We start from the raw sequence: 26,785 nt of genomic DNA on the forward strand, positions 1-26,785 counted from the left end.
CGAGGAGGCGCCGCGCCCCCGGAGCCGGGGCTGCCCGCCGGGCTCTCCGTGCGTCTCGCCGAGAGCTCCGGCCAGGGCGCGGCGGAGGGCAGAGCCGCCGGTCTCCATCCTCGGGCCGGCAGGAGGCTCCGTGCCGGGCGCCGGCGACAGCCCAGGTCGCCGAGCCCAGCAGCCGTCCCCGCCGCCCCGCAGCCGGCGCGGACATGGGCGCGCGGGGCTGCGCGCCGGGTCCCCGGACCCTCAAAGTTTGCTAGCCCGCTGAGCGCAGAGCCGAGGTCACGCCCGGGCCCGGCGCCCCTAGGAGGGACCGAGAATCCTTGGATTGGGCGCCAGGGCGGTGGACCCGAAAGGGGTGGCTCGGCCCCGCCAGATGCCGCCTGCAAAGTTAGAGAGAAGAAAACTTCAGCTCCAGGGAGATTCGGCCCGCTATGCTAACCGCGCCCCCCGGAACCGGCGCCCCTGAAGGAACCCCTGCACCCGCGTCTGCCGCCACGCCCCGCTCGGGCCCGGCCCCGGGGGCCAGGCGCCTGGAGCAGCGGTGACTGCGTCCGCCCAGAGAACCCAACCAGGGGGCGGGGAGGGGGCGGGGGGCGGGCAACGTGGCCACAGGAGGAAGTTTCCTGAAGTTGTCCGCTTATTCCGGAGCTCGGCCCGCGACTCAGCCGGATCACGGAGACCGCCCTGCCTGGGAAAAGAAGTCGGAGTTGGGGTGCTGAGGGAGGGAGGCGCCCCGAGTCCGAGAGCGCGGCGTCTCCTCTTTCTCTTTGCTCGCCCCTCGCCTTCTGGGCGCGCCGCCGGATCGGACTTAGAAGAAGCGGAGGAGGAAGGGTTGGGGTCGCCTGAGCGGCCCCTCCCGGACATATACCGCCCGGGGCCAGAGCTGCGTAGACTCTCTCCCGGCGAAGCCGCGGAGCACCAGACCCCACGAGGATTATAAAACAGTGCGGAGGACATCCCCCCGGCTCCCACCAGGCCGGTCACCATGTGGGGGCTGCTCATCTGGACTCTGCTGGCCCTGCATCGGATCCCCGTGGCCGGAGCCCAAGGTACGGAGGGTCACCCCCACGTAGGGTTGGGGAGGCGCTGGGGGGGCGGGAGCTCGCGGGACCCACGATGGCCTCCTGGACGCCGGCTTAGCCCCCTCCAGGGAGTTTCACGACCCTTCCTTGAGTTTCGGGGGGTGGGGCAGTCTTTCGGAGACTTGTGGCTTCCGAATGGAGGATGGTGGGGTCCGTGCCGGGAGGCGTCGCTCAGATAGGCTGAGAAGATCCCATGATGAGGTGGGGAGTCGCCATCCCCCACGCTCCCTATGGGTGCCCCCCCGGCCGGCGTGGGAGGAGCGCGCCATTCCGTGCCGGCTCGGCACCGGCTCCTCAGGCCGGGTTCCTGGCTCCCCGCTGGGTGTCCACGGGGAAGGGCAGGCTCGCCGGGCAGGCGCTGGCCTTCCCCGGGCGAGGGAGTGGGGTGGGAGGACGCGAGGAAGGAGTCTGAATCGGGCGCTGGGTGCCGGCTGGTCGTCCCGGGGAGGGCAGTTGCCCGGCCTGGCCACGTACCGGAGCCCGCCCCTGGCTGCCGGGCCGGTGGCTGGGGCTGGGGGGCTGCGGGGTGCGGGCCTGGAGCCCATGTCGCGCGTGCAGTCCGGGACCCACCGGGGTGTGGTGCACAGGGAGGGTCTGAGGCCCTCTCGCCTCCCACCCCCCAGACACACAGCCTCCCGCCTTTGCCTCCAGCTCCACTGGCGGCTCAATTGTCTCTGCAGCCGCCGCTGTGACCTGTGGCTGCCTGGAGCAGCCTCGCAGTGGAGAAGGGCTGGTGGATTTGGGGATGGGAGTGTTACGAAGGACGAGGGGGCGTGATCCTCGCTGCCCTCCTCCAGACGGCGGATGCCCAGACATCCCCCCAGCCCCTGGGCAGGTCCCAGTGGGGGAGGGCGGCTGCACCGGCGCTTCCTTGCCTTTGGGGTTCTCAGATCCAGACAGTGGTGCCAGCGGTGTCCGAGCGGCGCCTGCTGGGGGCGGAGGGAGACGAAGCCTGGATGGAGCTCTGGGACGCGTGGGGCTTGGCCTTCCCTCTTCCAGCCTCGGGAGGGGTCCTGGACCCACCCGGGGGCGCCGGTCTGCCAAGGCTGCAACCTCCAAAGGGCTCCATTCCCTGCTCTGGGGTCGCTGAGCCGCGGGGAAGGAGGGACCCCAGTGCGCCCAGCATCAGGCATTCCAGAGAGCCAAGATCAAAGAGATGAAAAAAAAATCAGCTCTCACTCACAGGGTTGAGGGTAGGATTTTACAGTGTAATTTGCATTAAAGCACTTAGAAATTTTGTAACGGGCTCTATAAATGTAAGGTAATGAAAGTTATTATTATTTTTATGATCATCATAAAATCTTCCAGCAGGCAGGGATCTCAGAGGTCATCCTATTCTAGTAGCCATTTAACAGATGGGAAAACTGAGGTCCAGGGGCTTTAAGTGACTTGCCCAAGGCTGCTGGGTGATCTGGGGACAGAGTCAGGACTGGGACCAGGTGAGTTCTAAGCCCCTGTCTCCCTGGAACTAGGGGCATCTGCAGCTGAGTGGGCTGGCCGGTCCCGGGAGGTCTGGAGGGCTGGCAGATTAGGAACGTGTTGTAATCTACCCCAGGGCGCCTCACAGATTTGCTCTGAGATGCCCATGGGGTTGCTAAGCGAAAGCCAGGAGACAGGGAGGGCTCTGAGGGGTGTCTGCCTCTGTCTGGACCCCTCTACCGTAATTAGGGTGCAGACTCCAGCAATGGCATCATTTCCTTGGGCAGGTGACTCGCTAGTTTTTGTCCCATCCAGGACCAGGCCCATAAGGAGTCCCCAGGGTGCCTAAAGGTCCTTCCTTCTGGGTCATCAAGTCTCGTCCGTGCCCCACCTCCACACCTGTCCCATCCACCTGAGGCCAAGAGTCTACCTGTCCTGCTGAAGTGAAGGCCAGGCCACCTCCCATCCCCATGCTTCCCACACGAGGGGCCCTGTCGGAAGCCGTGAAGGTCTCTTTGATTGATTCACTCCCTCTCCTGCTTCTCTTGTTTGCTGCCTTTTTGAGTGTGGCTGCCCAGGTCCCCTGCTGCTCCGTTTGTGTGCTCTGGCTCCGAGAGAGCGTTTTTCCAGCATCGTCGGGTACTCTCCTCCATTTGTCTCCTGGGCAGCAAACCACGCAGGGGATTGTGGGAACTTGGTGTCAGCCCAGGCTGCCTTCAGGTGTCGGAGGTGGGGTGGAGGACAGGGTCAGGCCACGGCGCTGGGGGGGGCATCTCTTATGTACTTTGGGGTTAGAGAGCAGAGTTTCTTCTTTGTTTCTCCTTGCCATTAACCCTATGGGGTGGTTGAAGCCACTGGCACTCTTTGTCATTTCTGAGCCCACGGGACCCGCCCTCCAGTCATGACACAGAGTGACGGACCCAGCAGCGTTCCTCTCTTGGGACAAACCTCACATGGTCACCGCCGGATTTTATCTAGACTTAGCCTCGTCTTTTTCAGGCGCTGGACCATTTCCTCCTGAAACTCAATGTCACGTGATTCATACTCATTTTCCAAACTAAGTGCAGTGATGTTGTAGAAAGAGCAGAGTGGACGTGAGGATTCGAGGTGTTCAGGGGAGGCCCCCGCAAGTGTCCGGCACACAGATGGCGCTTAATAAAGAGGAATTGTTGTCATTATGATTGTTGTTCCAACTGCTTTTACACTGTAAGCCAAAGGACCATGAGGAGCAGTTCCCGGCCACCCACCAACAACCCTTGCATGCCTTTTCCTCACCTAAGGCCCTTCTTTTACTCCTTCCACAGCTGCACCCCTGTGTCTCCGAGGGCTCCACTCCCAGCCACCCTGATTGGAAGGTCTGGGTAGGCCTGGATGTCTGCATTTTAACAAGCGCCTTGCAAGGTTTCTCATATGCCACGAAGCTTGATTACTGCTGGCGGACATCCTGAGGAGGCAGGAGGCTGGAAGGAGGGCAGCAGCAGCCCAGCCAGCTAGTCCAGAAGGTTCTTTCAAGAGAATAGTGCCTTGGGGGGAACAGAAGGGGGTCTGAGCCGAGTGACCCCGGCAGTGGGAAAGCCTGAACCAGGGCTGGGAGGGCCAGCCCCACAGGCTCCCGCAGGCTGCAGAGGGAGAAACTTTAGTGCTGGGAGCTAATCACAATAAAAGGCAAACAGCACACGAGGGAGCAGGATGAAAGTTTAATTACATGGTGTGGCTAAGCTGTAATTATTAATTACTGACAGCAAAAAATAACTTATTGATCAGGGCCTCTTGCTAATTACCACAAGGCTGAGTGTCGCGCTTGCCTGGGGCTCTCGGCTGGTATGTGTCGAAAGTCCCACACCACGAGAGTGGGCCCGGGACATCCCTGCTCCTCACACCCTTCTGTCCGTCACCCTATGCACCCCTTGGTTTCCGCTGGACAGTCTGGAACATTCCGGCTGTGGTTAGATGAGTGACAGTTTGGTGTTTCTATTGGGGCAGTGGATGGCCCCTGCCTGGGAGGGACAGACTCGGGACCCCACCCCCGGAGGCCGAATCTCGCTGGCAGCCTGACACCTGCCTCATGCATTTGTTCAGCAAATATTTATCGACCGCCTCTCCCTTATGTCCTCTGCTGGAAGGCCAGAGTAGGGGCCAGGAACCTTGTTCCATCAGGGAAGGGAGGCTGGGAAAGAGGCCAAATCCTTTACAGCAGTGCTCTGTTTAAACAGTGCCTGAATGGCCGACTTTAAAATGATGTGTTAAACTGCGTATTGGTATGCGTTTGACTTTGTACCACAGGACACAGTTGGGCTGTAAGCTAAACGGTAAGGAAGAATGAACTTGTTCTCCGTCTTAAGGACTAGCATGAATCAGTGTATTTGACTTGAAAGAAACGTGGAAAGTCATCTAGTGCTGTCCTCTGTCCATAAACCTGGGACAAATGGCCATCCAGTCTCTACTTGCGTACCCCTGGTGATGGAGGACTCACTACCTTATGAAACAAGCTGGTTGTTAGACAGTTGTGCTTTTTTGCTGATGAAGTAATTGGCCTCCCTGTGGCTGGTTACCCTAGGATTTGGCTGCTGTTAAAGGAGTCCTCTGATTGGCTGGAACACCCCCTCCTCGTCCCTCTGACGTCCAGCCCCTCGGGGAGTCAGGAGACTGAGTTGGAACTGATGTTGGGTGTTACAGTGATGCCTGCGGGATTTCCACCCTGGCTCCCCATGGAGCGCGTTGCCGCAGACGGCCCTGGAGCTGCCTAAAGCGGTGGGAATTAGTCATCGTAATTTGGGGCCTTGGGGCCAATAGCAACAAATGGGCCTGGAGTGCCTGCCGGCAGCCGCCCCACTGGCTGTAATGGAAAGGAAAACAAGCCTGGTTGCTGCGACATCCCAGTTGCTCCTCGGCGTCCCACACGTTGGGCAGGAGGCAGGGCCAGAGAGCCGTGCTGAGCAAGGGACCATCCCGGGCTGCTCAGGGTCCTGGGGGGAAGGGAGGGGCTGCCCAGCTCGCCTCATCAGACTCCCCAGGCCAGGCCTGGTCCAGGAAGCCTCTCCCTGAGCCCGGGGAGCCTGCCGAGGCCCCCTCTCCTTCTGATATTGGTGGCACCAACAAGGCGGGTGGCTTCCAGCCTGGGTTCTGGCCCCTGCCTCCACCCTGAGCAACTCTGAGCCGAGGCTCGGTTTCCTCAGCTGTAGCTTGAGGAGACAGTCAAAGTAGCGTATCTACTTCATAGGGTTTTATTGGATGTTAAGTGAGATTATCCCAATCACTTTAAAAATGCTCTTAACTCAGGTTAAGTGCTTATAATGTGTTGGCCACAAGGTGCGAGGCTGTCACGACCACACGCCCTCACTCCCACACCGGCCTCCTCTCCAACCTCGGCTTCACTCACTCCGTCCACCGCACTGACCGCCTCTCTGTTGCTAGAACTTAACCGTCGCTCCCTGGCCTCCCACCTGGTGCTTGAAGTTCCTGCCGTCCCTGCGGCCGCGCCCACTCCTCCCAGATGTCTGCAAGGCCCACTCCTGAATTCCTTCTGGACTTTTTTCCGAAGTCCCTTACCTGTCCCAAAGCACCCGATAACACAGCATCTCCAGACATACCCCCCTGCCCGGCTTCACTTTCTCCATAGACTCAGCTCCGTCCCACGTGTATGGACTTGTTTATTTGCTTATTGCTGGTCTCTCTCATCGGGGAAGGGGCTTTATTTTATTCACTACAGTTTGTTCACCCCTCTTCCCAGTTGCTAGAGCCTTACCTGGCATGTAGCAGGAGCTGGACAAATACGAATGAGTGAATGAAGAATGAATGAATGAAAGAACACATACCTGAGGCATAAAACTCTTTGTCATCTGCCCCCTGCCTGCTTCTCCAGCTTCTTCTCTGACCAGTCCCCTACTCTCATGAGCTCCTCTGCATATCACATACAACCCCTGCCATGGAGCCCTCATTGCACTGCCCAGCCAAGCACCCTAAGGACGGGAGCCCCACCCGCCAGAGGTCCCAGCCCAGGAGGACGTGGAACGGAGTAGTGTTGCCACTGAGCCTGGAGCTCTTGCTCAGACCTTCTTGCCCCATTCCTGGCTCTTCCCGCCTCTGGCTCCATGGGCGAAGCTGCCTCTAGCAGCCTGGCCTCCGGGTTGAGTGGCCCCCCGGGTCCTGCTGAATCCCTACCAGCTGAACTCCACCTTTATGATGTGCAGGAGATTGGGAGGACAGGTAGGGGTTTGGGGAGTAATGCCCATCCGTGCCTGGAGGTGCCGGTTGAAATAGTTAAGAGAGGAAGACTGGCATCAGTGTTTAAATGCTGTAGCCCGAATCACTTCCCCTTGCGGCCCATTGGCCAGAACTGATCACGTGGTCCCACTCAGTGTCAAGGGAGCTGGGAAGTGCAGGCTTCCTTCGTGTGCTAGAGCGAGGACAGGATCTCCATGCACACTGGTGATGTCAGGCGTCCCTTCACAACCACGAGACGACGCTGGTCTCCAGAAGTGCGTTTCCTGCCGAGGATTACTTTACATGAGGCGGGGCCGTCCCTAAGCCTGCTGGAGTTACTCCCCATCTGTGCTATTACTTTGTGCTGCTTTTGGGTTTTTTTCCTTAAGCGGTTGAGAAGCAGCATGTATAGGGTCAGTGCCTTGGAATGGGGCCAACCTGGGTTCAGGCTCTGTCACTTGGTTACACTTTGGGTTCAGTCACTTTACGTTCTCAACCCCCATGTCCTTGTCTGAAATACCAGGAGAAGTAGATGAGATGACACAGCAGAGCACGCAGCACGGAGCCTGATGTATCATAAGCCCTTAATAAGCTAATTTAACTGTATTTCTGCTTCCGTGTTTGCCCCTCCAAACATTCTTAAGGTAGGGTCTCAGGTCGGGTTAGTTTTCAGATTTTCCACCCTGGTATCTTTACTGTGCACTTCACCCGCATCTTCTTTTTGCCCCTTTCTTTTGCTTCTTCCCCAGTTTAGAATGATGCAGCCTTTCCTCCCCACCCTAGGGGTCTGCTGAGGGAAGCGAGCTCATGTTCGGTGCATGGTTTCATGGGTCAGACAGTGTTCCGTGCCTTACATCTGTTGCCTGCCTCCTGCGACTCCAACATGTGGGTAAACTGAGGCTCAGAGCTGTCAACTGCCCAAGGCCCTACAGCTGGGAAGTCAAGATTTGAACCCAGGGCTCTATGACCCCGACACCTGTCGTCTTTCCCCTGCCCCAGGCTGCTCTCTGCCTCCATGACATTCTTCACCAGTACCTTCCCAGTGAGAGATGCTCAGACAGCTGTGCTGTTGGAAGACGGGGCTGGTCCAGGGCAGGTGGCGGAGTCTGGAAACAGCCCTGGAATTCCTCCTCCTCCGGATGCTCCTGGCTCCTGCCTCTGCCCTGGTCGTGTCCTCACTGGGCCTTAACTTGGCAGAACACGAGAGGTCAGAAAGGGGATCCCTGCCTCCCTCTCCTCCTTTTTCCTGTCCCTTCCCGGGGATTGGGATGACCCAGAGATATTAGGGGAGTCTCCTTAAGGTCACTTGGGGCATTTGTGACTGGCTTACTAGTGACCGAGCCACACAAGAGTCTTCTAAACTGAATGGAGTGGGGAAGAAAAGCGATTAAAGTTTGATGTCACATAGGAAGCTATTAGTGACCCAGAGGGTGATGAAATTTTGATGATGTGATAATCCCAAGGGGAGGAAATATTATTTGCCGTGATGCAGCTCATTTGGCTTCTGGGATGGACACGGGTGACTCCCAGGGGCCTTCTGGAGCCAGGACCCTGGATCTTCCTCCCCCGGGCACCTGTGTGAAGGTGCAGAGGGTCACACGGGAGGCGGTCATGTTGCCCAGAGTTTGCATGACGGTCAGAAGTGCATCTGGGCACCTGACACTTGGGTTGTCACCACAGAATGTGAGTCAGTGGTGAAGCTGGTGGAGATGCCCCATCCCTGCCTCGAACCATGAGAGCCAGGCCAGAAGGGGCCACCAGATGGACAGCAAGCCTCCCTGGGTTTAAATCCCACCTGTCATTTACTGCTCAGGTGACCTTGGATCAGTTACACAGCCTATCTGTGCCTCAGTTTCTTCATCTATAAAATGGGAATAACACTAGTCTTTATGTCATTGGGTAGTGACAAGGTTTAATGAGATGTGCTAAGCTCTTAGGACAGAGCTCACTGTATAGTAAACAGTGAATAAGCGTTCATCACTGTCATTATTGTCATCTTGGCATCTGGGAAAGCAGGGTCAGCTTTGGACCTAGAATTTGACTTGTGCCCTGACCCCAAATGCCTCTGTTCCCTTTGTCTCTCACAGACCTGCCAGTGGCATCTAAACTTCCACTCTTAGGGATTTATTTATTTGGTTAAGACATTCTCTGCCTCCAGCTTAAAATGCAGATATGCCCCAGAGAAGCCACATAGTAAGCTATTATCAGCCGTTCAGGCCTTAAGGTGAACGTTTTTATTGGATCCTTTCATAAATCCTCAAATTTCTGTGGGTAGCTTTTGCAGATATCTCATTTTCTCTCCTCCCCAACCTGTGAAGGAGTTTGGCCAGAAAGTATTAATGTTATCAACCTTGTTAGCATTGAAGTTCAGAAACATTAAGTAACTTGCCAAGGTCACTTGACTTGTAAGAAAGAGACAATGAATGCAGATCAGCTCCTTCCCAGACCATTGCTTTTGACCTGGTCGAGACATCCACGTTCAGGAATGGCTCACCACGCTGCTTTGGGATCTGGGAACTGTCTCATTTGTCCACAAGCTTCTCCCCAGCTTGGGTGGGCACAGGGGTAGGGCCCGGGGTGCAGCCCAGGATGGCCTCTCCTCTCTGTGAGGAAACTCAGAGCCCTCTCTTGGTGCCCCATCTGTTCACCCACAAGGTCTCAGAGACTGAGATCCCTCACTTCACCCCCATACTTACAGGCCTTCACCCAGTGGCTTCCCTGCCGCTGTGGTATCCACACCAGGCCCTCCACGACCCCACCCCATGCATGGCCGTGACCACCCCCGCCCAGCCCTCCACTGTGCCCAGCTGCCCTCGCCACCCGGGAGCCCAGCGGCACCCTCCCCTCCTCTCTCCCCTTCTGCAACCCTGTTCTCCCCCAAGGTCCAACGGCTGAAGCACATACTCCCAGAGGCCTCCAGGCTCTCAGGATGCCGAAGGGCTAGATGTCTCAGTTGGCACTTTGGCCTTGTTGATTCTGAATTATCTTTTAATGTGTGTGTGACTGATTTCTTTAATTATAAACTCCTTGAGTTTAGATAATAACCCTTCATCAACAAGGATAGAGGTATTAGACATAAATTATTGTTCCCAGTTAATGAATTTAACCCTTTAAGGAAAAGTGATGTAGGTGTAATAGTCATGGCAGAGAGAAGGTGACAGGTGTGTGACCCTGTGCGGGCCTCAGAGGCTGCGACCGATTCTCCTTGGGTCCCTTTGTCTCTCTGTCCTCATTGGGAAAACGTGGGAACCTACATACTGCATTTCCAAGCTCTTCTGTGATGGACTCCGGTGGTGGAGGAGTGTGGCCACATGCCCTGGCGGATCTGGCCGTGCAGCCTGAAGCTGCCGCTCTCTGTGCGACCTTTTCCTTTTCATATTTTCCTTTTTAAATACATGAAATTTTGCATTCCATTCCATAGTCTATCTGATTTCTATTTTAACACACAAAGGATGTTTTAAAGCCAATTGATGCTGCTGGAAGATGTGGTACGTCTGCCCCATGGCTTCCTGGACCCCCTGGGATATGTGTCAAAACTTGGTTTTGAAAAACTTGAAGGAGATGATCTCTTGGGTCGCATCGTCTGTAAGATTCTAAGATGCTTTACATATATCTTTTTCAATCATTTGTATTTAAAATTTTCTGTAATGTTTTATATACATATCTATCTCCTAAAGCAATTGTACCCCAGACGGTACCGACCCTGGGCCGCCACAGCCATGCGCCATGACTGGTGAAGGCGAGACCTTACAGGGTGGTGGGTGTGAGGGGAAGGCTGTCGGTTCCTCCCTAGGGGACCCTAGATGACCTTGGGTGGTTGGTGTTTTCCGGGTCCTCCCCCGGCTTCACCCAGTCTGCTGCATACCATCAGGGGGCCTGTCTCCTGGACGCTCCCTGGACCCCCCCCACCCGCTTTTGATTTGCGCTGGGGAGCCACCCAGTGCATCAGCAACACCACGGTCATGACTGAAGCAGAGTTGGGGCGGAGCACTGAGCGAGGCCTGAAGACTCTCCGTAGCAAGAGGCATCGAGCCCTGGTGGCTGTGTCCACTGCACGGGGTCTTTCTCATGAACGTGTGGGGCCTTCCAGGAGAGCCCAGGTTCCCGGAGAACCAGGCTCTGGCAAAGCAGGGCCTGACTGTCGCCTGCATCCCTGCAGCAGCCCCGGCAGGCCTGAGCTCCTCTCGCTGCCCATGCAGCACTAACTGAATGTTCCGGATCAGTTTCTGTCACCCCCTCCCAATTCCCCTGGAGGCTCTTGGGCTTCAGGAAGCCGACCCCAGGGATCCATGCACTCCCAGGCTTCCATCGGGCGGCCAGCCCTCCCCATCGCCGTTTATACCTCCTGCTGCCCAGGCTCAAGGACCCAGCACCCAGACCGGAGGAGGTGCCGCTGTCCTGGGACCGTGCCCGGCCCTCACGCCTTCTTGCTCAGTCAACCTTGAACTCTCCTCCCCACAGCCGCCATGCTGATTAGCTTCACACCGCTCTGGTGGGCTCAGCCCAGGGGCCCTGGCCGTCCCCATGTGGAGCCCCTTTTCCCTGCCCTGGCGGAGCACCCGTAGGCACGGGGCGGGTTGGCGGGCAGGCCAGTGTGGGGCCCAGAGCTGCCGAGGAAGGCCGAGGGGAGTTCCTCATTAGCTCTGCCCCAAGCTCATTATCGGGCTGTGCATCACGGGGTGAAAAATGTTGTCGTCGGGGCAGAATAAATGCGCTGCTGTCAGTGCTGATGCGATCGCACTAATGAAGAGAGATCAGCCCGGGCGAGAGGAGGTGCTTCTGGCGGAGGCTCAGGGGGCTGGAGAGCTCTGCCTGCTGCCCCTTCTCCCCTGCCCCAGCTGGATGGAGACCTGGAGGTGGACAGAGAAGAAGAGAGCTAATCCTTTCTCCCAAGGCCTTGGAGGATGAAGAACCTGGAAGGTCCTGGAAACCTCCAGGAAAAAGGAGCATTGTTGGGGCCTGGGGAGCGAGGGAGGGTGTGACAAGGGGCCCCGGCCTGAGCCTGGGCCTTGGGCAAAGGCAAGCAGGACTGGTTGAGGGGACCGCTGTGCTTTGGATGGCTCAGCCTCCCTCGCAGAGCCCTGGTTGAGAGCAGCCTGCAGGAGACGTGGGGAGAAACACAAGCCGCATTGTCTGCGCCGCCCTGCCTGCCACCTCGCCCGCAATGTTAGGACTTATTGTGTGTCCAGGAACTTGGAATGTCCAGCCCCAGGGTGTGGGGACCAGACCTCTAAGGCCGACTTCTCTTGTGCCTCTGCCATGGAAGAGCTCAGGGGGCCCTGGATCCTCTGAGCCAGCTAAGTGCCAAGCTGAAGCAGAGATGTGCCTGCAGGATGCTGACAGATGGGGGCAGGGAGTGGCCTCCTCACGGTGCAGGCCCTGGGGCACCTGGGGATTGAAGAGAGGCTGAGTGAGTGTGAGTGCCCTCGGGTCCGGGTCCTCAGGAGCACGTTCTTGGAGCCTTGATGGAGATGAGAGGGTGGCCGCCGGCCGTGGGCTCACATCTGAGCCTGCATCCATGCCCTGGTGGGCTTGCTAGAATGTAGATTCCTGGGCCCCACCCCCAGAGCTTCTGATGGGGCCAGTTGGGGTGGGGCCCTGGGAATTTGCATTTCTAACAGGTTCCCAGGTCGTGTGCTGCTGCTGGTCCTGGGACCACACTTTGGGAAGGCCTGGCCGAGAAACTTGAGGAGAAGCTGGGGTGCCGCGGTGCTGGGCCGTTTCTGCTGCTGTGGACTCTGTCTGCTTCTGCCGCAGGGGACAATAGTGAAGCTCGATTAAGACGACACTTGAAATTCCCGCATAGCCTTGCATGTGGGGGGGTGTGACCACTGCTCACTCCTTTCTTCTTTCCTCACCACCTGAAGCTCTTGCTGCCAACGTCCTTCCTTAAAAGAAAACAACTAACCAGCCCAGAGGCGTCCTTCCTGGGAGAGGCGGGGCACGGAGGGAAGTTACCACCGGCTGCAGCAGCTTTTGCTAGAAGCTCCAAAGTCACCCTGATGTGTCCATGAATGACAAAACCTCTATTTGCTCACCTGGCGTTTTCTAAACACCTACTGTGCGCCAAGCACAGTGCCTGGGAGCCAGAGATGGCTGAGGCAGGTCCCTGCTCTGAAATTGTTCACGGTCAAGTGAGGGCTTCAAGCATGTGGTGGGTAACACAGGACAGCATGAAGGGTGCTGCGTGCAGGTGGGACCCAGGGGACCGGCGTCCAGAGACCACCTGAGGATGCTACCCCAGCAGAAGCTTCATGGGAGGAGACCTTGAAGCTGACGTCTTGTGGGATGGGAGGAGCCCCCGTCTTCCTTAGGGAACACTCGGGGCTTTCTTTTTGTTCTGACATAATAAACTGCACACATTTAAAGAGCACAGCTTGATCATTTCTGACACAGGTAGAACCTGAAAAATCATCACCCAAATCAAACCAACAGACATAGCTGTCACCACCTAAAGTTTCCTGTGCCCTTAGGAACCCCTCCCTGCCTGGTATAGATCTGTTCCTTTTTCAAATGGATATCCAGTTGCTCCAGCATGGTTTTTTGAAAACTTCCCTTTCACCACTGAATGATCGGGGCACCTTCGTTGAACGCCAGCTGTCCGTGTGTGTGTGTGGGTCTGTTTCTGGACATTCTTCTGCCTCATTTATCCATCTGTCTGTCTTTACACCAAGAGCACATTGTCTTGGGTACTGCTGCCTGGTACTAAGTCTTGAAACCAGGTAGTGTTGGTTCTCTGACTTTGTTCTTCTTCAAAGTCGTTTTGGCTACTCCAGGTCCTCTGCATTTCCATATGAATTTTAGAATCATTTTTTTTTCCAAAAAAACCCCGCTGGGATTTCTGATTGGCATTGCATTGATAATAGAGATCACGATGAAGCGTGTTGACCTCTTGACCACATTGAGTCTTCCTGCCCCTGAACATGGGATATCGCTCCATTCTTTAGAGCTTTTGTTTCTCTTAGCAATGTTTGGTGGGTTTCAGAGTACAGGTTTTATATATCATTTGTCAGATTTATCCCTAAATACTTCATATTTCGTGACGCAACTGTAAATGCTGTTGTTTTTTTTTTAAGTATGCTTTTTGGTGAAGAAGATTGGCCCTGAGCTAACATCTGTTGCCGGTCCTCTTTGTTCTTCCTTTCCAAAGCCCCAGTACATAGTCGTATATCCTAGTTGTGAGTCCTTCTAGTTCAGCTACGTGGGACGCCGCCTCAGCGTGGCTTGATGAATGGTGCGTAGATCCACCCCCAGGATGGGAACCGGCGAATCCTGGGCCACAGAAGAGGAAAACGCAAAACTTCCAGTCGTTTGCCTCCAGGATCTAGAAATACAGTTGATGTTGAGGTGTGATCTTGTACCCTATGACTTGGCTAGACGGAATGATTAGTTCTAGCAACTTTTTTGTAGACGCCATCAGATTTTCTACATAGGTGATCAGGTTATCTACAAATGCAGACCGTTTAATGCCTTTTCCAGCCCGGATGCGTTTCGTTTCTCTTTCTCGACACTGACTTAGAACCTCCATGGGGCCTTCGTTTTCATCCTCTCTGTTGCCAAGCAGCAGTTACGGGCAGCAAGTGCGCACGGTATCGAGTGGATTCCTCAGACGCGGCCCCCACCCTGAGGGTGCTCACACTCAGGGACGCGTGCCCTCCTGGGCATCAGCCGTCCTTTAGATCTTCAGGCTCAGGAGCGGAGCAGCACACAGAAGCACAGGGACTCTCCCACTTGTCTGTCTCGGCTTGTGGTCGTCCTCCCAATATCCCTCCCCTGGAGGCCCTGGAGCCCCCATAAGGGGCAGGAGGTGAGCTAAACTGTAGGTGAACTCAGAGAGCCACTATGGTCAGTTTACAAAGGGCTTCTCGTTTTATAAAGGAGGAGGTGAGGCCAAGAGAGCCGAGAGAGGGGTCCCAAGCCACAGAGTCGGGAGCCTGGGACATCGCGCCCCCTGACAGGCTCCACCCACCATAGTTGTTGACACCTCAGCCAAAAAGCCAGCCTCTGGTGGGACTGTGTGTCTCTGAGCCCTCTTTCTCAGCTCCATCTGAGCTATGGGGGCACTCGCATCCACTACACTGGGACGTGGGAGAGCTGCAGGACCACTGGGGCCATGAGCCAGAGGAGCAGGCTGGGGTCCCAGGGGTCTGGGTGCAGACAGGCCGGCCACAAAGCAGCTAGGGCCGTTGCCAGAGGGAGAGAGTGAGTCCAGAGCCAGCCCTGGGTGTGGATTTGGAAGGGGGCCCCCTCTCACCTTTCCTCCCATCCACCCCAAGGTCTCCCTCTGCAGCGTGGGGAGTCACTCCTTGAGCCTCCTCCCCAGACGTTCAGCTTAGGCTCCCCTCTGCTACCCCACCTTTCAGGCCCAGCCACACAGGCCCATGGGCAGGGTTGGGGGGCCCTGCAGCTCATCTCCTGGGCAATCAGCTTTTGGAGTCACCGAAACTCAGGGCATAACAAGAGCTCCCATCCACCTGTTCTAAATCCTCTGCATGCGTGCATTCCCCAATTCTATGGATTAGGAAACTGAGGCCCAGAGAGCTCCAGCAGCTTGCGCAGAGTCCCACAGCTTGTAAGTGGTCACTCAGGCAGGCACCCAGGCGGTCAGCTCCAGAGCCTGAGTTTCAACCACTGGCCGTGCTGGAAGCCTTACGTCTGTCCAGAGCCCTCTCTGCCTCTCCTGCTCCCCCTCTAAACTGCTGATGAGCAGAATGGCACGGCCCTATTTGCACTGCTGGCCCATAACTTGGCCAGGCTCTGCCACTTATAAGCTAAATGCTCTTGGCCAAATCACTTAGCTTTTCTGAGCCTCAGTTTCCTCATCTGTTAAGTGTGGATTTAAAACAAACAAAACTCCCTCACACTCCCAGGGCTCTGGGAGGATTGGCTGATGTAATATTTGGGAACAGACCAAACACGTGGTCTGTGGGGCACGTGGGGTATTCCTCTGTGAGTCAGAGGGGCTCCTGCAGCAGCCTTGTCCCACCTCCACCCCTGTGCTCCTGACCCATCTGTCTAGGACTCTGCCAGCCTGTCACAGCCTCTGCCCATGACTTTGTCTTCCTCTCCCAGGAGCACCCTCCCTGGGGGACCCCAAGTTCCTGCCCTCTCCAGTAACCTAGGGTCTCCATGCCTGTTTCCAGATGGAACAGGGCACTCAACAGCACCCTGGAACTCAGCTCACGTGGAAGGAGGCGTTGCTGAAAAAGATGCAACCCCGTATGTGTAATCATCATCGCCATCATCGTCATTGTCATCCCGTATTTGGTTGAACCTAAGACACCAGTTGTAAGACACGTCATTATTTTATGTGCCACGAAGAAAAAACCGCTGCCATTTAATCTGCAGTAAGATGCATCCTGACTCCAGAGATGCAAAAGTGCATTTGGAATCTGTGAGCTTGGCTAACAGCTACCATTCACAGGATGCTCACCCCCCGCCAGGCTCCGTTCTGAGGGTGCCATGTGAATTAACGCTTTTAACCCTCACAGCAACCCCCATGAGTTTGGAGTCAGCCATCCTCTGGACCACAGAACAGGCCAGGAGAGTTGATTCAAAAAATTTAAGATGCTCATGTTGGCAGCATTCGCCCATTGTCCAATGTCGCAGAGATCCCCTTGAGATCCTGGGCTCCCAGCCAGTGCTGTTGGGCCCAGGAAGGCCGAAATGGAGAAGGTGTACATGGCTAAGAGGCCACCCCCCAGTAGACTGAACACTGCCCGTCTGTCCCTGGCACAGTGGTTCCAAACTCGTGTGATTTGGGAAACCCTCTGAGACCCACCATGGGCCAGGCCCCTGGGGCTCAGACCCTGGGGTTTGCCCTCAAGGCTCCAGAACACTGTCCACTCCCCATCACTGTCTTCCTAGAATGTGCCGGGCCTGATGTAGTCTCTGTCCCTGTCCTGCCCCGGGCTCCACGTTCTTTCCACAGCTCTGCCTGCTGCCAGCACCTGTCTCCTGGGGGACAGGGGCCCCAGAGGAATGAATGTCTGGCTTTGGTTCCTCCACCAGGCCTCCCCTCTGCGCTGGGACTTCCGGGCCAGGCCAGAGCTTCTGAATCAGCTCCACTTGGCTCTTCTCCTTTGGCCAATCCCGAAAGCCAAGTGAAGGGCTTGGCTCTAATTACATGGAGCTCCGGGGCAGGCCTGGCACAGCTGAGTGCCCTGCATCCTCCCAGCCCTCGGGGTTTGGGTGTTGTTGGGTGGTGGTTTCCTTGGAGAGGCCAAGGCCCCGAAGACAGCTGGCCCGTCTCCTCCGCACCCCAGCCGGAGCCAACCTATTAGTCTGTCGCCACAGACAAGGGAGGGCGTGGGCACTGTTCTAGTCATCCTGCAGGCATCGTTCTGCCATGACACTTTCCCAGCCCCCAGAAGGTCCTTCCTCACACTACAGCTCTTGGGAAGTTTCCATCTGTGTTCCAGTGCTGCGGGCTCCGGCCCCCGTGGAGGTGTGGGCTTGCACTGGCCTGCCCCATCACACGCAGCTCTGGCCAGCTCAGCGCTGTTTGCTTACGACACCTTAGGAACAGCTCTGAAGTAGGGTCCAATCTCTAGCCCTCTGCAGGACCAGCAACGTAATTCGCAGTGCCCAGTGCAAAATGAAAATGCAGGTCTCTTATGAACAGATTATTAAGATTTCCAAGATGGTGACCACAGAGCATTAAAGCAAGGTGCGGCCTTTTTAAGGACCAAGGCCCCTGTGACTGCACAGGCCACTCACCCGTGAGGCCGGCCCTGCCCACTGGGGAGACCCTTCAAGGATCCCCTCTTCTCTCCTGGCCTTGGTTTCGTGGTGTGTACCAGCAGAGAATCCAGCATCTAAGATCCTGTGTTCCTTCTCCTGTCTTCCCTCGGCCCCCACTACCCTCCCTGGGCTGAAATGCCAAGGGGCTCTCTTGTCTCAGGCCCTAGGGGGAAGATTAGGTGAGGCAGAACGGTGAGCAAGCATAGAAACTTCTCCGTGAAGTTTTGTCCAGAAGAAGGTCTCGATCATCATGGGCAGGAGAATGGCGGGGAGGGACCTGGAATTCAGCCCCGTGTCTGGGGTGCCTGCTTGTCTGGTCCTGTCTGGTATGTGCTGCTCTCGCTGTCTGTCTCCTTATCCTATGAGAAGCTGCATATGCAATGCCGCCGTCTTCAAAGTCAGAGCACACCTCAGCTAGAATCCTGCCCCTGCGGCTTGCTAGGTGTAGGACCTTGGTGATATACTGATACTCTCCCAGCCTTAGTTAGCCCATCTGTAAAATGGGGGCAGCAATACACATTGCTCATAAAATGTTAATCTTCTGTATCCAATTTCCTCCTTCCCTGTTGACTCCCTGAGGGAGACCAGGAAAATCCTTCTGCAACACTGGATAGATTCTTCTTCTACAGTCGGCAGTGGCACAGAGCATCTGGCACATAGTAGCTGTTCAGGAAATAGTGGTTACTGTTAAAAGCACTACCTCTACCACCCCTCTTATGGTTGTGTCTTCCCCAGGTCCAGCCGGGTTAATTCAGGGCTTTCAGAGGCGCCAGTGCTTTGAGTGGCTCAGAACGGTCCTTGCAGCATCAGCACCACTTGGAGTTGGCTCGAAGTGCAGAATCTCAGGCCCCACCCCAGAGATGATGAATCAGAATCTGCACTTTAAGATCCCTAGGTGACGTGTATGAACGTTAAAGTCTGGGAAGTACTGGATTCATTGGCTGCTGTTGCTGTCTTAAGATAAATTTTGAGAGGACAGGGGCCCTCCTGAAACACGTGCTATCACTTCCATCACCTTCCACGGAGGATGCATGGAGAAGCTACTGGTTGCTAAAACTGGTCTCTTTCAGATCCCAGTTCCCTGTGCTCAGAGTGCAGACAGTGCTGCATCCCCGCCCCAGCCCGGCCCCGCTGGTGGAGAGGCCTGGGAGGGAGCGTGGGGCCCGAGCTGTCCCACCCCATCCTCCTCCTGGGAAATCAACACAGAGTCCCTGCCTTGTTAATGGTCTGTCTGTGATGCCACCTTTGATACGGGAAGGAGAACATGAAAAGGAATCACCCCGTAAATAAAACCAAAATTTCTCCAGGAGAACAGGCACAGGAGTGCCCCTGTGGGAGTACGTCACTCACTGAAGGGCAATTCCCTACCGGCGTGGATCCTTTCCACACCAGGGAGAAGCGCAGGGCAGCCCAGCCAGAGCCACAGGTGGCAGGCAGCTGAGTGAGCCGGGGTCTGGGAGGAGGTGGGGTGCAGTGGAATTGACCGTCATGGGGTCAGAGCCCCAAGGTGGCGTTAGGCTAGCTCTGTGAGGCCTCCCTGCCCGTCCCTGCTTTGGCAGAGCAGAGAGGGAACTGCGCTGGTTTAGAGGTGGTCTTATTTCCCCAGTCTCTCCTCCCGCTCTAGCTCTGTGGGTTTGGAGTGGGGTGGGAGGGCCTCCTCCCTCCTTACTCGCCTCTGCCCCTCAGGGCCCTGGGCAGAGGACTGGGACTCCCTGTTCCTCTACTCAACCAATTGATGGGGCCTCCAGCCCCTTACAGAGCAGTGGAGAGCTAAGGTCGAGGATCAGAGCTAGGACCATAGGGCCAGGCAGCCTATTTGGCTGTGGTCAAGCACTCCAGCCTCTCTGAGCCTCAGTTTCCCTATCTGTAAATTGGAGATGGTAGTACTTGCTTCGTGAGGTTGTTGTGAGGATTAAACAAGATATTGTTTGTAAAGCTCTTGGAAGAGCTTCTGGCATATAGTTAACACTGCATTAAGTATTTGTTAAATAAATCAAAATGAAACAGGAAGCAATAATCAAATGGGGAAGAGATGCCTTCCCCCTGGGGGAATCAGGAGGGACTTTGTGGAAGATGGAGTATCTGAACTGCAAACATAAAGATGCACCGTAGTTGCGACGTGGAGATGCAAGCTCAGGCGGAGAATTCCGGGCAGAGGCCACTGTGAAGGCCTGACAGTGGGACCGTGAGTCAAGTGCGGGATGGGAGAGGTAGAGTCTTGGGTCCTTGCTGCCTCTCCTGGGAATGTCGATGAAGAAGAAGGTGATCAAGGCCCTTGGATGCCAAGCTGAGGACTTTGCAGTTCAGAGCTCCAAAAGCTGAAAGCCGGCACCAGCCCCAACCCTGCCAGAATGGGGCCCAGGCTTTGGGCCATCCTGGATCCTGGAGAACCCCTGTAGAAGTTGTTTCCTCTGTGCTCCTTTTGGAACACTTGTCCCCTAGGAGGAGTGGGTGGAGCCCGGGAAGAAAGGATCACCTCTCTTTACTTTGTCCAAGTGTCCTTTGCAAGTCACTCTAAGCCCAGGTGATGTGATGGGAGCATTTGGGTCTCAGCGGCTGTCACATGCCTCCCTGCCTCCCTCCACTCAAGGCAAGAGACTGAGGGGAAAGACTGAGAACTATTAAGAAGACTTGTCCTGGCCACAGAAACAGCCCCAATTTCTGTAATCCAGAGGGTCATGCTGCAGATCCAGAGAGAAGCACACAAGGAGAGGAGACCTCTGTGTCTGGCTGAGGGCATCCGCCTAAATATGCACCTAGAGACAGTGGGGGCATGGAGGGGGGTCGCGGATCCCCTTTCCAATGTGTGGCTGGCTTTCTGGCAGCCCAGGGATAAAAAGCTTTTTCCCTGCTGTCGTTGACCTCTCTGTTCAACAGAGAGAAAAGTACTTGGAGCCCACGGCAGAGCAGAAATGAAACTGGGAGAAGCCTTCTGAAGTTTGGAAATTTGGAGCACAGCATCCCCTGTGCAGGAGAGGATGTGGGCAGTGGGCGGCTGACTCCAGAGGACACGTGGGTTGATACCTAGAGCTGTGCCGAGCCCTTCTCATTGTTCCCTTGCCAGGACACACAGAACAGGGGTAGCTGAGAAGGGGACGCGAAAGCCTTTGACCCTTTTTCTGTATCTCTGCTTTTAGAAGTCTGTCTCTGGTGTGTCCAGCCATGGGTTTTATTTTCTTTGTATTTATTCTGCTTAGGGTTCACTGACCCTCTTGAATCTGTCCATTTATGTCTCTCACTAAATTTGGGGAAATGTCAGCCATTATTTCTTCAAATATTTTTTCAGCCCCCTTTTCTCTTCCTTCTCCTTCTGGAACTTCTCTACCACTTACATTCGGTGTGTAGGTATTGCCCACAGGCCCCTGAGCCTTTGTTCACTTTTTTCAATCTTTTTTCTCTCTGTTCTGCAGATTGAATAATTTCTATACGTATATTTTCAAGCTCACTATTTGCTCTCTTGTCTCCATTCTGCTGTTAAGCCCATCCAGTGAATTTTAAAATTTCACATATTATATTTTTCAGTTCTAAAATTTCCATATGCCTTTATCAATATATATATATTTTCTAGCTCTGTAAAGATTTGATGTCTTTACATTCATTGAAAGCATGTGTCATGTATCTCACTGAGTATAGTTATAGTGGCCACTTTACAATCAATGCCAGCTAACTACAACATCTAGTCATTTCAGAGTTGCCTCTGCTGATTGTTTTTTATTTGAGAATAGGTCATATTTTCCTGGTTCTTTGTTTGTAGAGTAATTTTGGGATGTATCCTGGGCATTGTAGTTGTTACGTTAAGGAGAACCTAAATTCTGTTCTATTTCTTCAAAGAGTATTGATTTTATTTTTGTTTTAGTGGGAATTAACTTAGTTGATTCAAACTGCAAATTCCGTCTCTTGGGGCAGGTGCTCAGATCTCGGTTCGGTTCCTTTATCCTCTGCTGGGTTGCTGCGGTCTGCCCTGAGCAGGCCTGGTTACAGGGCACCCCGAGATTTGGGCAGTCTGTGCACAGAACTGGGGCTTCCTCCCTTGGGCTCTCCTCCTCCCAGGATTCACCCTCACTTGCCAGCAGCTGTGGTCGCCCCGTATTCTCTAGTTCTCCAGGCCAGTGAGACTCTGAGTTTTCTAGTGGAGTTTTTTTTCATTGAGATGAAGTTCGCATGACATAAAATTAAGCGTTTTAAAGTGAACCATTTAGTGGCATTTAGTATATTCAGAATGTCGTATAACCACCACCTCTATCTGATTTCAAATGATTTTCATCACCCAAAAAGAAAACCCGTACCCATGAAGTGGTTGCTCCCCATTTCCCCTCTCTCCAGCCCCTGGCAGGCACCCATCTGCCATCTGTATCTATAGATCTCCCTATTCTGGATGTTTCATATAAATGGAATCATACAGTATGTGACCTGTTGTGTCTGGCTTCTTTCACTGGGATAATGTTTCTGAGGTTCATCCATGCTGTGGCAAGTATCAGTACTTCATTCCTGCATTCCCTCTTATGTCTGAATAATATTCCACTATATGTACACACTGCAGTTTATCCGTTCATTTCTCTCTTTTTTTTTTTAAAGATTGGCACCTGAGCTAACAACGGTTGCCAATGTTCTTTTTTTTTTTTTTCCTGCTTTTTCTCCCCAAATTCCCCCAGTACATAGTTGTATATTTTAGTTGTGGGTCCTTCTAGTTGTGGCATGTGGGACACCACCCCAGCATGGCCTGATGAGCGGTGCCATGTCCGTGCCCAGGGTCCTAACCAGTGAATCCCCGGGCCGTTGAAGCAGAGCGAGCGAACTTAACCACTCGGCCACGGGTCCGGCCCTCTGTTCATTTCTTGATGGACCTTTGGGTTGTTTCCACCTTTTGGCTGCTGCGAATAGTGCTGCTGTGAACAACATGTATTTGTTTGGGTATCTGTTCTCAGTTCTTTTGGGAATAAATCTGGGTGTGGAATTGCTGAGTCATATGCTAATTCTATGCTTAACTATTTAAGGAACTGACAAACTGTTTTCCACAGTTACTGAACCATTTTACATTCTCAGCAGCAAGGTACAAGGGTTCCAATTTCTTCACACCCTCACCAATAACTATTTTATATTTGCTTAATTAATTATCTCCGTTTGTTTAATTACGACTGTCTTTGTGAAGCGGCACCTTATTGTGGTTTTGATTTGCATTTCCATGATGATTAATTGATGTCGATCAGCGTTTTACGTGCTTGTTGGCCATTTATATATCTTCTCTGGAGAAATTTCTATTCAAGTCCTTTGTCTATTTTTTAATCATGTTGTCTGTCTTCTTGTTGTTGAGTTGTAAGAGTTCTTTATATATTCTGGATACTAGACCTTTGTCGGATATATGATTTGCAAGTATTTTCTCTCATTCTGTAGACTGCCTTTTCACTTTCTTGATAATGTCCTTTGATGTTCAAAAGTTTTTAATTTTGATAAAGTCCAACTTGACTATTTTTCTTTTGGTCCTCAGATCTCAGAATCCATTGTGAAACCTGAGGCCATGCACATTTAACCCTGTGTTTCTTCCTAAGAGGTTTATGGTTTGGCTCTTATATTTAGGCCCTTGATCCCTTCTGTGTTATTTTTGTGTATTGTGTGGTCCAGGACTTCACCTTCATTCTTTTGCATATGGATATGCAGTTGTCCCAGCACCGTTTGTTGAAGAGACACTTTTTCCCCACTGAGTGTTCCTGGCAACCTTGTCAAAAATCAATTGGCCATAGGTGTCTGGGTTTAATTCTTGCCTCTCAGTCCTATTCCGTCGGTCTCGCTGTCTGTCCTTATGGCAGCACCACACTGTCTTGATTACTGTAGCTTTGCTCCGCTGGGGTTTACCTCTTTCTGCTGTGCTGTCTTCAGCCCGCCCTCCAGTTAAAAGCCTTCAAAACCAGGAAGCTCACATTATGCCGTGTGCTTCTTCAGGCATCAGGTCCTCTCCAGAATCTGCCTGCTTTCCCTCAGTCTCCAGTGCCTCCAGGTAGTTGCTTTCTTTGCATTCTGTCCGGAGTCTGTGGTTGTGAGCTGTCGGGTGGCTGCTCTGGCAGGCGTTTACTCGGCTGTGCTGGAAGCAGAATCCCCACTCCTCTCCTTCCTGCCATTGCTTTCCTTGGCTTTAATGAGAAAGGCAGGGGTGATGGCGGAATGGGGAGTTACCTGCCAGGTACTTTCCCTGTAGAAGACTTCTTGCTTGGCCCTGGTCCCTGAACCGGGAGCTTAGGGTGAGGAGGCCTGCTTTCCACGTTCCTCCTGCACCATCCCAGGCACTCAGTGGACTGCAGATTCCAGAGAGAGAGAGAGGAAGTCTCTCCCTTTTTCTTTTCACTTCTCAGCACTGTGCTGGGCACACGGTAGGCTTTTAATAGTTCCTCATTGGAAAATGGTGTGGCTGGGACTCCAGGAAGAGTAGAGAAGCGATGCCTCTGTGATTCCTCCTGGCTCCGCAGCCCCCGGGGGTTAGCATTTGCCCCCCACCGGGAGGGTCTTGTTTTAGCAAATTACAAATGAATCAACAGACACGCTGAGCTCTCCCTTTCCACAGAGAGAGGCAAGTTGGCATGAATGGCCGTTTCTGCCCCAAGCCAGAAGCAAAACGTTACATGTGGCTGGGCCAAGGTGGGGGGCCTAATTAAGAGGGCCATTCCTAAGTATCAGAACCGTGTCATTTGCAGGCTAATGAAAGGGTCTTGTGTAGAAAATTACCGTTTTCCCTCCTCGCAGGTAAGGAAACCTGCTATCGGATCAAAGTCTCTGCAGTTTGCCCTGGATTAAGTTAACCTCCCCTCTGTGCCTTATCAGGCCTCCTTGCTGACCCCCCACATTCCGCGGGCCTCCCGGGCTCCTGGGCAGACTGGGCTCGGGCTGGTGGTGAACTCATCCGAGAGTAGCTTGCCCTGGTTAGGACTTGCTTTTCTTTGTTCTGTTTTGTCTTAGGCATTTCGATGTTGATGTTTTCTCACAACAACGTTGTTTGGTTGGTTGGCTTCTTCTTTGAGACAGTCCTGCCCAGAGGCAGGGGGATGGATAAAATGACCTTCAGGTGTCTCTTCTGGCCCTCTCGTTATTGTCCTTTCCTCCTAGAGATGCATCAAGAATTCTTTAGTTAATGGGCATAAAGTGCTTTGAAAACACAAACTGTTAAGCGGCATCGGGGATGGGCTCACTAATTATTTATGATTTCAGAAGAGCCAGTTAATTCACCAGGAGAGGGAGTTAGATGGGCAGGAACAGTACATCACTCAGGAGATCAAGGCAAATCGCAGGGACCCCACGCCTCGCCCTGTGTGCCGCTCCCTGTCCCCTGGGGATGCTGCTGGGTAAGCAGGACAGGGAGCGCTCTCTGCAGCCAGGTGGCCGAGGTCCTCAGGCACCACCACCTGGGACCTTCCTCTGCAGTTGCCTGGAGCTCAAAATCTGAGCCAGGAGCCAGAAGAGACCCCAGGGGCCCTGGGTTCATCCATTTGCCTTGGAGCAAGACCACGTTCAGACCATCCTGGAAAGAGAAGCCTTGACTCTTGCTTCTGAAGACTCTCCAGAGAGGGAACGTGGCCAGAGGCTTCCCTGAGACAGACCCCTCCAGCAGCTCCCGGATCTAGAATCAGAAAGGCCACGTAGGTCCTTCCTGCTGCCACTGAGATGTCCCCCTCTGCAAACCCTCTGCCCTCCCCTCTGCAGCCCTCCACCCCCTTTGCTGGGTGTGCCACCAGCCGTCTTGCCCATCCTGCCCACAAGGGTGCTGAGGGCCGTGGGCATGTGCTTCTTCCGTCCTTCATTCAGTAACAATTTGTGGACCTCCTCCCATGCGCCCAGTGGGCCTGTGGACATCCTCCCTTTCGTCCCAGCTCTTTCCTCTCTCTCCTCTCTTCCTAGGACAGCATGCTTCTCTGCCCACGGCATCCGCCCCCTCCATTCTCAGCTGTCTCCACTTGAGAAGGGGCCCCTCTGCCCCTGAGCCCTGGGAGCTGACCCCTTCCCAGGCATCCCACCATTGGAGACCGGGGAGGAAACTGTGCTGTGCCTGCAACTCCACTGAGCACCCCGCTCCCCCCATCTCTCCGGCATCTTTTTAAGGACTGGGCTGAGGAAGAAAGTGGCTTCATATCCTTGTGACTGTCATATTTTTCTGCAAAAAGTAGCGGTATTCCAAGGCCAGTTCATTTCGTATCTTCCTTCTTTGATAGCATCTTGGAACGTTCATTTTTCCCTGCCCCAAACACCCAGGACTCAGACTCCCTTACTCCAGAAAAAGGATCTGCTGCCACATGGTAATTCAGCCTGGAGAACAAAACAAAACAAAACAAACCCAGACAAATACATGCTCAGGGCTAAACATCACAGGCAGGGGCCCTAAAGGCGATTGGTCAGCCAGCTTAAGTGAAATGAAATCGCGATAGCCGGCCTCTCTCCTCATTCTCCCTGCCTGAGGCTGCGTGTGTGTGCCCCTGCGAGCTTGGGCTGGAGAAGGCTGTGGGCCCGGGGTAGAAGAGTTTGCCCAGCTCAGGAAAGGGGGTGCTTCGGGGAGGGGAGAGGGCAAGTAAGGAGCCTGGGGCGGCTGCGGAGTGTCTGTGGAGTTTGTCGAGTCCTCAGGCCAGTTTGCAAGGGGAAATCCCAGTGGCTTGCCTTTCTGGTCCCTTCATAGCATTCTGGGAAAAAAGCGATAACTCTTTCACAAACTGAGCTGTGTGCTTGCTCTGTGCAGACTGGCAAGGTGGGATGCAGAGGGAAGAGTGTGTGTGTATGCATGTGTCTATGTGGGAAGCATGTGATGTGTGTGCATTGTGTGGGTGTGTGTATGGATGTGTATGCATGTTTTTGTGTGTATGTGTGTGTTGCTTATTTCACATGACTGTAGCTCAGAAACTGGGCATCACCGAGCTGTGCTGGGAGCTTTATTGCAGACCAACCCCCACAGCAACCTGTCAGGCCCTGGGGTCATGCATGGTGGTTAGAATAAGACGGGGTGCCGAGAGGAGCAGAACTTGGGGAGAGTGTGTTTTCCCTCCTTTCAGTGAGTGGCACAGACACGGTGGGTCTCCGTCAGCCCTAACATCCTCTAAGTGTTGTGCAAGGAACTGGTTTCTGCAAAGAAACCTGTAAAGACTGTGCCCCTCAGGCGCATATAGTCTGGTGTAGACTCCTGCTTACAGCGAGGAGGGCATCTGGGCAGCGGGCAGTACATTACTGGGGTGCCAGGGAGCCTGGTTCTAGGCCCAGCCCCGCCAGAGACCAACTCAGGGGCCTTGGACAAGTTATTTGACTTCTGGGGCCTCAGATTCATCATTTACAGCAGAGAGTGTTCACATCAGTGATTTTTTAGGGTTACTGAGTCA

General features: G+C 54.2%; 1 protein-coding gene across 2 annotated transcripts in view; it reads left to right on the plus strand.

Annotated features, from left to right (window-relative positions):
* The first annotated feature begins 52 nt into the window (after positions 1-52).
* The window catches only part of SDK2 (sidekick cell adhesion molecule 2), a 273,541-nt gene continuing 246,808 nt past the window's right edge, over positions 53-26,785 (plus strand). For both annotated transcript variants that reach the window (XM_070560092.1, XM_070560093.1), the window contains exon 1: positions 53-1,046. In XM_070560092.1, coding sequence (XP_070416193.1) covers positions 983-1,046 — 64 coding nt within the window. In that variant the 5' untranslated portion in view covers positions 53-982. The remainder of the gene's footprint in view (positions 1,047-26,785) is intronic.

This window comes from Equus przewalskii, chromosome 10 (assembly GCF_037783145.1).
Source record: "Equus przewalskii isolate Varuska chromosome 10, EquPr2, whole genome shotgun sequence".
NCBI classification, from domain to species: Eukaryota; Metazoa; Chordata; class Mammalia; order Perissodactyla; family Equidae; genus Equus; species Equus przewalskii.